Source organism: Hydractinia symbiolongicarpus, chromosome 6, assembly GCF_029227915.1.
Source record: "Hydractinia symbiolongicarpus strain clone_291-10 chromosome 6, HSymV2.1, whole genome shotgun sequence".
Lineage (NCBI taxonomy): Eukaryota > Metazoa > Cnidaria > Hydrozoa > Anthoathecata > Hydractiniidae > Hydractinia > Hydractinia symbiolongicarpus.
The window spans coordinates 20,671,540-20,686,357 of record NC_079880.1 but is presented as its reverse complement, the minus strand read 5'-3'; the positions used below and the strand labels follow the sequence as shown (position 1 = coordinate 20,686,357).

Below are 14,818 nucleotides of genomic sequence, written 5' to 3'. Positions count from 1 at the left end.
GGACATTATTTGTTTCAACGCATAAAACTGTAGAATTTAAACTAACACAAATTTCTGCCGCACAAGATTACATGTAAAAACTTTAAAAGGCTTCACGTTAAGTTTACTTGGAGTCCAAGTATCCCTGGGACCTTTTATTGTGTCAGCATTTAGGTGTTACTTTTCAGATTTCCACAGTCAAATTCGACCAGGGATATTCTTTACGCCGGTTAAACCATATTCCGGCGTAAAGTTGATGCGTAAGTTACATAGATATATAAAATATTTATACATGCTTTAAAGTTTTTGTTTTTAAAATACACATCGCCTTTCTACTTTTCCGGATACATAAGTGTCTTCGGGCGTGTGACGCGTTTTTGAGAAGGGATTTTACTGAAGTGCCTCTGTGATAGACGCGTTCTCACACCAAGATCGTATCGCGTTGGATATTGAGCTTCTTTGTATCGCTGATCGTTGCTTAATTCTTTCTTCGCTAATTTCCACTGAATAATGCAACAATCATTCTCTCCACTTGATATTACACTTTGGCCTGCCGCTAAAAAGGTGACTTGGGATACCGGTCCACAATGTCCAGAAACCTCATTGAACAAGGCCTAAAAGTATAAAATATAATAATAAGTGATGTACTGAAGAAACCAATAACCTGAAAATCAAAATGTGCCAAAGAAGCTGTGTAAGATGTACATAACCATTTTTGTTTGCCGTACAATGCCCCAAGCATAAAGCATAACCCTAACCAATTATTCTCAAACTGTGTACTCGTTGCCAACCTTCATTACCAGAGTTAAACTCCACCCTCGTCCCCGGGGTTGTTGCCTATGTCAAAGCCGCTAGCGCTTACTTGACGGCCTCAATGTCAGAAAAGCACAGTGTTGTGATTTATATACTCTTTCCCATTGAAACCAAAAATATCCTTTGATACAATGTTTGTATAAGTTTCATGGAAGTTAATTATCAAACTCGTCCGCAGGACTTGTTACGTATTTTTTACAACTTCAAAGCCGAACATTTAGTTTCATCAGAAATAGCTTTATTTATAAATTTTAAGACTGTAAGAAAACGAGATATGCCTACCAATTTTGTATCGCATGGATAATGATACAACCGAATGGAACCAGCATCTGTCCCAACACAGAACAAACTATTGTTGGGCGACTTAATGCACGCAGTGAACATGGTATTGGCACCCACATTGTTCCATATACCAGCCGTGTAATAGTTCAAAGATGTTGTATGTTGGTCAAACTGAACGTTGCGTAGGTAATGTGGGTTGCTTTCCTTTTGACGGCTTTCAATGTTCCAGATGTCTTTGTCGTAGCGCGTTGTGACGTAACGTAAATGAGTAGCATTAACCGACCAATCGATGGATGAAATAGGATCCAAACGTGACTAAAAACAAATAAATAAATTTTACCGCCATTTGTTCCTTTATCTCAACGAATGACTATTTTTGTGTGTTAGATGTTGTAATTAGTGGCGAGAAGACTCCAACGATTGTTAAAAAAAAAAAATTTTTTACGATTTTTTGAAAAAAATGGCAAAGCATTGTTGTTATGGTAATGCTGAACTGATTGAGAAATATATTCAATAAAAAAATAAAACGGAGGGGAGTTATGGACGTTTTAGTGAAAAACAAGATGTAGATTTATGGCTACCTGGAAAAAAGTTAAATTTCATATTTATATTATTTTATAGACAAATTAATTTGCTTTTACATCCAATAAATAATTCTGTAAAAAAATGAAACCGTTTGAGAAATAATGAATATATTTAATATGTGTCTGAATCATTAAGTAAGAAAAATAAATTCTAATTTCTAGAACAGTATTGTTCAACTGATAAAGTAAGGAGTTCAAAACTCAGAAGGTAAATAATATTTCCACGTACCTTGATACTCTGCATATGCCGGTAGCCTTTCCCTTCGTTGAAACAATTATACAGGAACACACTTCCCTTATCTGTACCGGCAGCGAGAAAAGCAGAATTTTCAGAATAACTTAAGCAGGTCACAGGAGAATTATCGCATTGATATGAACCTATTTGCTGCGGTTCACCCAACTCAAAAACAAGCCATTCTCCGGAAGATGTACCAATAGCCGCAATTTCTCCATTTGTATGCAGAGAAGCCGCCGTACACGAAATATCAATGCTGGTCTCCCAGATTTGCGTGTGATCTTCTGTTGACCACAAAGTAATCGCTGTATCAACTCCAGCGGACAGAAACTTTTTGTCAGATGTCTTGACAGCCAATGCAGTGACGTCATCAGAGGTTCCACTGACGATGCATTGTAACTCCGCGTTCATGCTACCTTGTAGTATCTTGTTCATACTTGTGCCAAGGTACAACATCATCTCCCCTGGATCTCCCTCCAGGGGATTATTTGATGCAATTGCAACAATTCCACCTTGGTTATCAGAAAGTTGAACTTTGTTTAGTGTTGGAAACTCTTCATCGTATTTAAGCAAACATAAAGTTTTATCTGACCCTCCCCCTGTGAGGATACAACGATCATGCAGAGCTTTAATAGTTATTATGCTGCCAGTATGTTCTGTCACAACGTTGGAGATCACAACACGATCGATTTTATCCCATATTTGAATGTTACCTGAAGAATCTGCTGTTATCAACACGTGTTCTGCATTGAAACTTAAGCACGTGACATACTCAGCGCGAGGGTGTCCGTCGAAAGCTCCGTCTTCACAACTTGCAATCATATCAAGCACATTCCAAAAACTAACGTGATCCTTTCCACACGAAACTAGAATTGCACTGTCAGACGGATCAAACGCACACATTAGTTCAACATCCATGTACGGTTCACTACTGCATATGATGTTGGCTTCCTCCCAGTCCCAGACACGAAGTAACCATTCATCTTCTGATGTTGTGATGCTTGCTAATTTTACGCCGTCATCACTCTACAGGGTTTAAGAACATGAAATTTAATTCGTCGCGTCCTAACTCGCTTAAAATGAAATTACGGCTCACTCCATTGATTTAAGCACACTACATCTCATTCACATACGACATTTGAGTTCACAAAAAGAAAACATATATCCAATTTAGTTAGAATCAAGATGGCAGCTAAGCTGTGAAAATAACAAAACTAAACAACAAGGATTCTTACTTGAGAAAAAGCTAAACATTCCACAGATAAATCAATGTCATTTAAACTTAAAACATTTAGTGTGATCATGCTTTTGCTATCCCAAATTCTAATGTGCCCGGTCTCTTCTTGCAATGTACCGGATGATTGACCAGTTGCGACAATCCATAAGTTCGGATGTTGTGCGATGCTTCGAAGTTCTTCAGTATGTTCGGTGTAGAATCTTTGCTTCTGCGATGTCAGATTGTAAACAACGACAATTTTAGCGATGAAATAAACAATTTCATCTGATGGAAGCATTACAATGTTGTTTCGACAATTTTTACCGTTATAACCGTATCTGACGCGACGTTAAGGAAATTAAAAAAAAATTAAAATCTGCTATTGTTTTTTGAGTATCTCACAGAGTTAGTGAGGCTAGGTATATGTGCATGGTTGCACTTACTACATCAAAGCATATAAAAAAGTGATTGCATGTACCTGACTCACAAAGTAAGTGAGGTCGGGCAACTGTTATTTTTATTGTCCAGTGAAAATTCAGAAAAAGCTCCATTTTAGGACTTAACTGTACCTGCGTGCAAACTATTAATTAATATGCGAAGAACCCTCATCTTCTTGCGTCCCATTAACTTAGAAATAAGAATACCCAGCCGAATACCAGGCTGGTCATTATTCTTACAGCTACCTATCGTTTTTAACTTTAATCTCAGCCTGATATTCTTATAAACCATAGTATTATTAAAAAACGTGTATTTCGCTTGGGTTGTACCATGAACGCACCCAAGTTTCCGTATCAGTATTTATAGAAACTTGTTGCTAATACTTCCAGCCAAACTCTCACCCAGACTCCAACCTAAATTTGCATGCGTAATATTTAAACAGTACTTAAAGTTTGAACACAAAGATTGTTGTGAAAAGATACACCCATTCCATTTCAAGATGTTCAAATGGAGGGATATCAAATCTTTTAATCAGAGGATCGATGTATTCGATGTTTGGAGGTTCAAATTCGTGTGTTTTTCCCTTGATGTTAATTTCAAATGGCTGCAGAAGCGACCCTGGAATAAAAATGTTTGGTACATATATCAGAAAACAATACAAAAGAACAAAGGTAATTACATCATTTACATCAACCTCGTTACCACTTACTAACATTTTTCCAAATGTAAAAGCTTGTTTTTACAAATGTATACACAACTTAGTCTCCAGGTCCTTTCTTGCTTTTTATATATATTTTTACAGATAAACACTGGGGACGAGATTGCTTACAAAACTTTGTATCTTTTTATATAAATATCTGAAATACATAAATGGCTTTGACAATCTTGGACTTATAATTTGAAACAAAAGCAGTTTTTTTCAAATGGCTAGCGATCTGCAGCCGACAAGCTTCAAAATCGCCACTTTCGCACACACGTAGACCAGGTGAACCAAGATCCTAAGTCTTTAAGTTCACTCTTAAATTGACTAGTGTAAGTGTTGTTTAAATGTGTGAATCTAATATGGAAAGACACTATGTAATGACTTGTGGCAGTGAATTTCAAAATCGTCTCGCCTTAAAATATTTTGACCGATATTTTTTTTTTCGTACAAGTTCTTAAAATAAAAAATTCAAAACCTTACGTTCGTAATATTCGACTTGATTTTTCCTCAGGTAATTGTGGTACGTTGAGTAGTACGGTCTATCAGTGACAGCATATTGATGATGATACGGACTGTTCCAAGAAATAGCCAAGAACAATTCGTCGGTTGTTTGAAAGAATTCTTGAATGGATTGGATCTAGCATAAAAACAAGTGTAAACAAAGAAATTACCATCTATGGTCATACAGCATCAATTTTGATTTGCTAATGTTGGTTTTTTTTTCAAGTGCGTCGTTAATACGCGATTTCGGAATTAGGATACAGTGGAGCAAGTTGGACTTTGAACCATCAATTCTCGGTATCAAAGCATACAAAAAGTGTGCTATTTTGAGGCATTTATCACCTATCCTGGCACGTTTTTGTTTAAATTTGGGCACTACTATAAAATCCTGATCCCCTGGACTCGTATTGCGTTATAATTCGCGAATTTCCGAATCGCTTTGGATTTGGCATGTTTTGGAACTTTTTAATATTTGGCTACAAAACAATACTTGAGAACTCTAAATATGACGCTGACACATGAACTTAAGCACGAACATCCCAAGAAAAGCTGCAAACCTATCTAATGAGCCTATACATTCTAGCACTTTTGTTGTAGGCTTCGCTATTGAGAACGGAGGATTCAAAGTCCAACTTGCCCCACCGCTTTTAAAAAATTAGAAATATAGTATTCTAATTCCAAAATGGCTTATACTAAATTTTTTTTTAATATGCTTTCAACGTTAAAAATGACAAATATTTATTTCATATTTAGTTCACATTTAAAACGGTGAAAACACACAAGAAACGAGGGCTGGGGAAAAAAATTTTGTATTATATTGTCAATTTTACTTGCAGTAAGTATTAACTCTTCCTTAGAAGGCTATAATTTAGAACTTTAAATTATTACTATTAATTGATCTAATAAAACAACATTAAGAAACGAAAACCGCGTGGGCACAGCATCCTGTCAAATTATCTCGACCCCAGGGTACCTTGTATCTTTTTGACACGGAGAAAGATATATGTACCAGAAAGATACAAGATGCCCTGAAGACGAGATGGCCTGTCAATCATACTCGCCCGCATCAAAAATAACTTACAGTTTTTCCATTTCGTGTGCACACTTTCTCAACATGTCCTTGTTCCCAATACGGAACCAAGTCCGTTAAATCTTGCAATATTTGGAGTAGAGATTTATGTTTTCCCGTGTCCACAACAAACGAATACGCGTGCAGTTTGTTGTTGTTGAAAATGATTTTAATTTTTTTTCTTCGGCGATACAAAGATACAGGCGGGGCACGGGGCGTTAGTGTTACGTCAGCAAGCTCGGAATCTAGTAAATCAGGAGTTGCTTGACGACGAAAGAGGTTGTAATCGTTGGATTCGTAGATGTGAGGAGGACCAAAAAAATAAATGCCGCCATCCTCAAACTCGGAGACATCTCTGATAATCTGACCATGTTGTGAATGGATAAACCTACGGTTACCGATATCGATTAATCTGGATAGATTGTCAATCAATTCTCTCACATTTCTGAAGCGCGCTGGACTAACAACTAATCTTATTTCTGGGACAACACTCTCGAAATCTTTATAAAATGTCACAAGCTTATCATGCGGTGCAGTTTTGCGAAAATTACCATCGCGTAAAAACAAACGGTCAGCTGCGTGATATCGCTCATATGCGAGTTTATGCATGCGAGAATACTCCATCCATGATGGCTCACTCCGAGATGTTCGAATAGTGCTTGCACGGTGGTGTAATTGAGGCAAATATGACAAATCATCACTGCTTCGTACTGTACCACGTCGAGTTAACATGCTCTAAATGTAAAGTCATTTGCACTTATTTAAGGGGTTCTTCTTTCCAAAAGCATTGGGAAAGAGGCTGTCATCCACGAGGTTCTCCTCTCCAAAAGCATTGGTAATGATGTTGATCTAACATCTCAGTTAATCAACACATTCTAAATTGTTGTTGACATTATTCCATTACTTTTTTTTTATCTCTCTTTAAAAACGAGGCATGACTTACGAAGGAAAAAGAACAACTTTGCCTCGTTTAATCAAAACTCAGTTGCCAATGGACATTAAACCCTAATAAACGACCATTACAACCAATTAGAATCGACTATTTGTGAAAAGTATTCAAAAATGTTTGTATTAGAAACCAACCTGCATTTATATTATTCATCTTAATATAAAGCAGTAATATGTTACTTAGCAAACTTCACCTATCCAATCGCACTATTCACTATAAATGACAACACAAGAATGTAAAGAGAACCTTTCAGTATTCAATATTTCCAAGCAAGAGAAATTATTGAAATCTATGTTTTGAAACGTGTTACCATGGGTTATCATATGAAAAGGAAGTTAAAGCAAACAAACGGACAGGGCCTGCAATTAGAACCAAAAAATATAGCTATTTGTAATAAAATATAGTCAAATTACCCGCATTACTGACCGGTCTGAAGTACCCTACTTTAGTAAGCAATGGACCAAATTTTTTTCTGACCAGTTCTGAGAAAATTAAAACAAAACAAAAAAATCTTAAGAAAGATTCCAACACAGTTTCTTTTAATCCTTATAAAAAAACAAAAACGCTACGGGTCCTGGGATCGAGGTTGGAGAAAATTCCTCATCATTACAATTTCTTGATTTGTTCATAATTTCTTTGACTTTTGTTTTCCATAACAAGAAACCTGCTAAAGTTCTTTCTATCGACACTCAAACTTAGAACATTTATGTAAAATTTTATAACGTTAGGTACAAATATTTAAAATTAGCTTACATCGGTTAAGAGACCATTTTTTTGGACATTATATTTTTTATTTCGCATCTCTTCACTCTTTTTATCTTTTGGCATGTCTGCATCCTCTTCTTCTTGGTTTGGGGCGGCATTAGCCTCGCTTACTGATCGAGACGACATAATATCCTCTTTGTTTTCAACTGGCGGTAAACTAAAAGATGAATCCTCGCTTTTATCTTTTTGTGAGTCAGAAGATTTTTCCAACTTTACTCTTCTGCCATCGTAATCGTAGACGAACATTCTCTGTCTGCCCATCTTGCCTGTCCTGCCTAATAATGTTATGTTTTTTCCATGTCTATAGAAATTGATAGAAAACGGTATGTTGCCAGCGAACGCAAGTTGTGTAGTAGTAAAAATTGCTCTCGAAGGGTGTATATTTAGCCACTTTATATTAAAATAAACCGACTTTGAAACATTTGAACCCCCTGTTTATGTATGTTGTATAGTCCATTGGTGTTCCACTTCAGTTAAGCATATAAATTATGCAAAAAATATTTTTGAATCCTCTGTGAAGAAGAATAGAAGAACCTGTTGAATGTATTAAATATTTAAAGTGGGAGAAATATTTTTGAATATATATATTGTTTATACAACTTTGAGGTTGACTTAAAAAGTTAGGGATTTGTGTTGCAGCACCTAAGGGATGAAATTTTATTAGGAAGAAAATTAAAATTAGTCGCCAAATTACGACCTCGTCCCTTGAACTGCGAGGCTTTTTATATTAGGACCGCCAGAAAAAACCAAAGTCCTGGGGACGAGGTTGGCCAAATTAAATTCCCGCCAAAATTCTCGCTCTTCCCTTTTGTCCAAACTTCTTTCAAGCATAAAAAAGATATAACTTTGCTAAAGACAAACTGATTTGCTTCACGACCAGCAGTAGCAAAATCGTTTATTACTTTACCGATAAAGACCCTTAGACGAATCACAAGATTTTTATAATTTCTCCTTATTTTATATACTGAATTTCTTCGCAGAAGATATGTTTTAAATTTTCAGGCAAGCCTCGCTCCCAGGAGTAAAGTAATCTCATTCCGATGTGCGCATATTTATTTTAAATTGTGCTATTTTTAGTGTTCTTGCAGTATAGATTTTTTCCCGCCAATTTTCTATGTTACGCGTTGAAATTTCGTAATTGTCAATCTTCGATATTACGATATGTTACAAAATGAACAAATGTTTTTTCTTCTGAAAAACACGTTATATATTCTTACTTTTCATAAATAAAAGTATTACGTCACAGGTAAAATGTTCGAATTCGATTTCTGTATGCGAGTTAAAACTCGTAACAAAGCGATAACACGTTCGAATTACGCAAGCTTCAGACGAAACCAAATACTTTCGTTCTTATCGCTAGTAAAAACTTGCTTCTTAGGATAGATTTGGAAGAATATAGAGGAACGTATAGACGTGATATGCATGTGTTTGCTGTTGGTAGTTGATGATCATTTGCTGGCTTTATCGTCACAGAAGGCATCGGTTGAAAACCTTCGGCACTTGCTGGCATGGCAGGAGAAGATGTCCAGAAATAAAGCTGAAATAAAAAAATACAAATTGTTCTCACAAATTTGCTGGTATTGCTGTTAGCGTAAAGGCCATAAACGGAATATTTGTAATTTTCAATTAAAGGCAAACCACTTAAAAAATTTGGAAAGATACAGTATTGACTCAAATGAGCGTGCGTGCGTCCTCAATAAAGCGACTCCATCCGCCCCTCTTCTTCTTGAAAAAGCACCACACTTCAGATGGAAAATGCTTAACGAGACCATTCGTCCTTAAATGGGTTTCTCTTCCATTTAAAAAGGCACATTCCAAGACTTATTTTAATTAAAATGTCTCCTTCTTTAACATAATGCACGTGTTTGTAAGAATATGCTTAATAAGGATATTAGGCTGGGATTTCAGGTTAAAAAAGGTCATTGTTCAAAACAATAGAGAAAAAAGAATAATCACCACCCTAGTTAGAAATTTTAATACTCTTATAAAAAAGAGTGTAGTGCGGCTTCCCTGAATAAGCACCCCTCCTCGAAGTGACAAAGTTAAAAGAGTGATCGAGCTGGTTTTGAGTAAATACTTAAAGGTAGATAACCAAACCAACTTGTTGAAAAAAATAACGACAGGCCTCAGCACTAAAACTCTTTAAAATTCGGTTTCCATTAATATAAAAAAAATGTTGAGCGACTGTTGTCCGACAGTCACTATTACGACTTCATTGTATACACATGTTGTACCACAAAGCGACAAAAGAGGTGTTGCGCAATTAATGTAGTTAAACCAGCCTTAAACCTATGTTGTATAAAAAATCAGCGACTTTAAACTGTCTACACAAAGTGCACTCACCAAATCTTGTTTCTGTTTTGGAGTCATGTTTTCTACAACCGACCAAAACCACTTTCTAAATTTCGCCAACTTCTCATCACCCTCACCACCTGTTTCATCACTGAAGAAAGTGTAACTTAACAGCTGCTGCACGTTGATGTCACCCGCACCGTTAAGAAGCAGACGAAAATCTTCAGCGGTTAATCCTTCTAAGTGAATTGCAGGTACAACGTCTAACAAGCCTCTTCGGATGGCCTAAAACGAGTAAAACAATAATGAGTAAGACAAAAAAAACAACAACCTGACACTAATCATGACAATGCGACTTGTTGCCAAATAACGGCGGTTCGTCACCATCAAGTTATCCTAAGTTGGTAAACATTATCATCCTCATTAGTCAAAATTATTCCCAGCTGGTCACAATCAAACCGAGTAGGTCTTAGTTATTAAGTTAGCCACAGTTTCCTTGACCAATAATCTGTTATGTCTAATATCTTCAAGTGTAGCGGTAAAAATAACATTTGTTTTACTCTAACGTGAAGAAATTTTTCTGACTCCTCTACAGTTTTAATATGCACCCACATTGAAACCATATTTCATAGTGCGAGCTTACCTGTAGAGCTCTTCTAGAATTAGTTATCATTCGGTATTCAGCATACTTCTTTACGTAATCATAAACATTATCAGCTGCCACTTCAACTTGTGCTCCTCCTTTGACCAACTCAACACTGCCACCTCCTAAAATAAGAGAGAAAAAATTAATCACATAACATCTAACACATGTTGATAAAATTTGCGGGGTGGGGTAAATTCCCGTATTATGCTTACATTTAAAACCCACGTGGAGAAAACTGTTAATACAAAGACGAACGTTACCCACTGTTTCGTATGTCACACAACTGAGCTCTTTTTGCAACACTATCGATATTTGTGGCTTTTTACTAACGCATTTTAATGTGAAAAATAGGACAGTGCAGTGCCATGTTCATTTAAGGCGTCAAACAAGTGGTGTTGCACAACAAAACAACAATAACCAAACTTGCACTATACCTTCTTCTGTTCTTAATTGGATTAAATATGTCAGATCGAGCGATGAGAAAACATCAGTATTGTCTTCCCGTGTTGCTTCTTCCATCAGATTTCGAAGACTTTCATACAAAGTGGGGTCAAAAAATGCCAAATCATGCCAACTAATCTGTAACAAAAAACATTATGTCATATGTTAAAAATAACCGCAGCAAGAATGGTTTAGTTTAATATCCTTATTTTAAACTGAGTTATTCTAACGATTCAATAAATTTATCGCATATCACATAAATTAACATATTAAAACAAAAACACCAAAAAACAATCATGTTTAGTATGCGTGCCAACAGTGTATGACCGTTTAACATGTTAAGTATGCGTGACAACGATGTATAAACATTCAAAAATATTTAGTATGCGTGTCAACCGTGTACGAACATTCAACATATTTAGTATGTATGCTAACCATGTATAAACATTTGAACATGTTTAGTATGCGTGCCAATCGTGTATAAACATTTAAAGACCGGCTTACCTTTCTACCTAACAGATACTTGATGACATGTCGATTGAAAGCGAGTGGACAAATTTCATTTTGAAGAAGACACAGACCAACAATCCTATGAAACAAAGTAAAAACAAACAGTATTAAAGGACCTAAGAATTCACTTATGTACGCTGAAAATGCTTAATCAGCATAAAATGGTCCACACGTAAGCTGAGCTGCAATTAAGCAAAATTCGAACTGAAACTGTACTAACCTTCCCACATTTCTCATGCAATTTAAGCGTTCCGGAGAATTTTTACCCGGTCGGGGTGAGTAGTAGCCCGGTTTACCCGGTTGAAAGAACAAAGGTGAGTTATCTTGTTCTTCTTCTATTGTCATTTTTTCTTTGGCCATGTTTAACGATGAATCTTGTCTACAAAATAAATGATTAACAATTGTAAAAAATACTAAAAAATAGTCACTTTTTAGTTTTTCTTGAAAAGAGTTAAAACAGCAGAAAGAAATTTCATTCTCGAATTTTGAGTTTCCTATCTCCACAAACTATTCTAAGTGCAGAAACTTTTGCGAATGGGAAATTTCGCGAACATAAAATTTCGCGAATGAGTCACATTAATATGTTTGCGAACATAACCCTTTGCAAATCAAAACCTTACGGAATTAGGCCGTAATCACCAACGCGCACTTTACGAATTTCTACGCGCGAAAGTTTCTGCACGTAACACACTTGTCTTAAGCTAGTACCAACTTAACAACCTTGTTTGCGCTGTAAGGATATCGACAGCCTCGTTCACTTTATCTTTAAACGGCTCGTCATGCGTCAGTAAGTAAATGAGTTGAGTTGGTGTGAGTTCCAACAACATTCCTGTCACCTTGGAAACATGCTCCTAGAAATACCAAATAAGGAGGTACACAAACAAGTTAACGGCAACCGAATCGTGACTAGTCTAATGCAGGAGAAGAATAGATAAAAAAAGTTTAACAAAACATACAGGGAACATAGCGTTGACTTTTTTGTATATTCTCCTCCCAAGTTCTCTTTTATGCACCGGCACTGGGTTTTCAATAAGATCTTCTTCGCTGGGAAAATCATCCAGTTCTGATCCACTTGATCCAGCTATGTACGGAGGAGCGTCAACTGACAGGTTGCCTATGATTTGAACATAAAGAAAAATATTACAATCATTTTCTACATATATTGATTTACAAGACATGTGTTACTTACAAGCTTCAATCTCGGCTGCTGTGTGTTCCATATTTCTTTCGTTACGCCGTACAATTCTCGGTATCATGCCAGATTGAAGGTTTCCACTAGAATTGCGTCGTCTTTCACGTTCTTTACTGCGCACACGTAGTTGGTGAGTAAGACCTGAATGAACCGCAAACACTTTCAACGACAAAAATCATTTACTTGTTACAAATAATAACAACTTTTAGTGTGGTTTCCCAATTCTTTCAGAACCATAATAAACCATTTTTCCTGACAAATTTTAATAAGAAAAAGGAAAGAGTATATCGATATACTTGTTTTTTACATGGAAATCTGTAAACGTAAATTTGGAAAATCTAAAATCTAGTTAGAAGTGATAGTCAGGATTGTGGGTTTTAATATTTGGATAGCAGGAGCACTTTTTTCTGTGTTGAATTCAGTTTTGGTAAGGCATTTCACGGCAACTGTATTAACTAATTTACATACAAGTTAAAAAAAACCTCACAATCGAAATATCATTTGACAAACATACGTCAACACCCATAAAATTTAGTTACCTCGCGACCCTGTAAATATACTTTCCAAGTTCGGTAAATTTTCGTCAGCTAGAAACGCATTACTAAGCGCGGTGTAAAAACTTCTCACAACTCCGCTTCCTTCACCAGGTTCGTCCTTGAACGATACTTTTAAACGATGAATATTTAACGGACCGGCCCCTGGTACGCGACGACCAAACTGCGAGTTAAGTTGGCGCAGCGATTGTAGAAGTAAGAGCGGCCTTGATCTATCAAGCTGAAAGAATGATTAAAAATATTAGCAAAAAACAATTGGATATTTTCTAAACAATTTAATGTTTCACAAAGGAATACTTTTCAAACGAATTTCCTTCTTGAAACTGGAAAAAGAAAGTGTCGGAACGCCCTCGGGGTTTAATTATTTAACTACATCCATGGACTAAGCGAGTCAAAATGTTTATAAAATTAACGAGGTTAATGAAACATAAGAGTCAAATTCTATTTCTTTAAAGGGAGAAAAAAAAAACAAAAACAAACAAACAAGCAACAACAACAACAACAAATCCAATTCTTACCATTTCTAGGTACAAATCTTTTTGATGGCTATTTCGAAGTTTCTCCATTTCTCTTCGAAACTTCGCTTCTTTTACATCAAACTTTCCCAGTTCGTTTAACACAGAACAGGGTTCACTTCCAACGTCATCAAGAAACACGCGACCAAACAGTTCCAAACACATACGCCAACGCCCCAGATAAACATTCGGTGATAATTTGAAATACGTTTTTTCGCCAGTTTTTGTCATCGCTAAGAGTAAGAAAGTTAAATGAATGTTCACGTGAGGGAAGGGGATGGAGCAGTGGGAGAACAGAAGAATGCAGTTATATCTTTTACCAAGAGGAACGTCAAAAATTTAAAATCAGTGCTTTCATTCCAGACGTTTTGTTTGTTGCTAGTCACAAAAACAAACCTAAAGCAGAACATCAACATGTAATCAATTATACCTAAAAAACCTTACCATTATCAAATTTCATGTTGATGGGTGGATCTGGTGTTGACTCCGCATTGGTAGTATTCACAACGCCAAATAGTTGATCTCTACGTGCACCGGGATTGAGCAAATGCGGTCGATCAGCGAGTGGCAAGGCATCTTTTAAAGCTGTTTTTACGGGATCGGTTGGTTCGTAACCTGATGGAATCAAATATCAAACTTTGTAAGGAGATCAAATTTTTAAAATGTGAGATAAAAAGGTTCATCTCCAGATCTCTTATTATTAACAACTGCCTAATAGTTCTTAAGTAATTTGGAATTTTATTTAATCTGGTTTGAAAGACCAATCCCGGGAAACCCACATACTTCAATTAATAACGATATAAGTTCGATTACTTTTACATATACCCCAACGCATGCGTAATACTTACTACTCCAGTTTCCGAAATTAAGCCACTATTAACGTTTTTCCTGGTATTTGAAGGAGGAAAAGGTATATTTGCTACAATGGAGAATTTTTTTTACCTAACACCAACGTTGAGTCACTTCTTTTAAAAAATTGATGACGAAACGCTTTCACGTCACTTTCTGTATTAAGCAGATCATCATTCTGTATACTTTCGTCATCATCATCATTATCTGGTTCGTTCTTTATTGTACTGCCTCCGCTAAGAATATAAGAGAACAAAAATGAATGAATGGATAAACGAATGGGTA

The 14,818-nt window shown here is 36.1% G+C and overlaps 2 protein-coding genes across 4 annotated transcripts in view; both read right to left on the bottom strand.

Annotated features, from left to right (window-relative positions):
* Positions 1–35: 35 nt before the first annotated feature.
* LOC130647474 (echinoderm microtubule-associated protein-like 2) lies at positions 36–8,552 on the bottom strand. Its single transcript, XM_057453343.1, has 8 exons — positions 7,523–8,552; positions 5,833–6,555; positions 4,731–4,887; positions 4,030–4,165; positions 3,129–3,447; positions 1,888–2,919; positions 1,075–1,389; positions 36–593 (listed from the first exon to the last, which is right to left on the bottom strand). The coding sequence occupies exons 1-8, from the start codon at positions 7,793–7,795 to the stop codon at positions 312–314; spliced, it is 3,237 nt and encodes a 1,078-aa protein (XP_057309326.1). The 5' UTR covers positions 7,796–8,552; the 3' UTR covers positions 36–311.
* Positions 8,553–8,698: 146 nt separating this feature from the next.
* The window catches only part of LOC130647472 (E3 ubiquitin-protein ligase UBR5-like), a 28,344-nt gene continuing 22,224 nt past the window's right edge, over positions 8,699–14,818 (bottom strand). For all 3 annotated transcript variants that reach the window (XM_057453339.1, XM_057453340.1, XM_057453341.1), the window contains exons 33-45: positions 14,627–14,769; positions 14,129–14,299; positions 13,688–13,917; positions 13,155–13,389; positions 12,613–12,756; positions 12,380–12,537; positions 12,144–12,274; positions 11,644–11,802; positions 11,418–11,502; positions 10,907–11,051; positions 10,470–10,594; positions 9,878–10,111; positions 8,699–9,071 (exon numbers count right to left, since the gene is read on the bottom strand). In XM_057453339.1, coding sequence (XP_057309322.1) covers positions 8,859–9,071; positions 9,878–10,111; positions 10,470–10,594; positions 10,907–11,051; positions 11,418–11,502; positions 11,644–11,802; positions 12,144–12,274; positions 12,380–12,537; positions 12,613–12,756; positions 13,155–13,389; positions 13,688–13,917; positions 14,129–14,299; positions 14,627–14,769 — 2,173 coding nt within the window. In that variant the 3' untranslated portion in view covers positions 8,699–8,858. The remainder of the gene's footprint in view (positions 9,072–9,877; positions 10,112–10,469; positions 10,595–10,906; positions 11,052–11,417; positions 11,503–11,643; positions 11,803–12,143; positions 12,275–12,379; positions 12,538–12,612; positions 12,757–13,154; positions 13,390–13,687; positions 13,918–14,128; positions 14,300–14,626; positions 14,770–14,818) is intronic.

Excerpts from the sequence above, each read along its gene's own strand:
- LOC130647474 (XM_057453343.1), bottom strand. The coding sequence starts at position 7,795 with ATGGGCAGACAGAGAATGTTCGTCTACGATTACGATGGCAGAAGAGTA. Across the intron at positions 4,888-5,832 it reads GCACACGAAATGGAAAAACT|ATCCAATCCATTCAAGAATT; the intron begins GTAAGTTATTTT and ends TTTTTATGCTAG. Across the intron at positions 1,390-1,887 it reads GGCATATGCAGAGTATCAAG|TCACGTTTGGATCCTATTTC; the intron begins GTACGTGGAAAT and ends ATTTGTTTTTAG.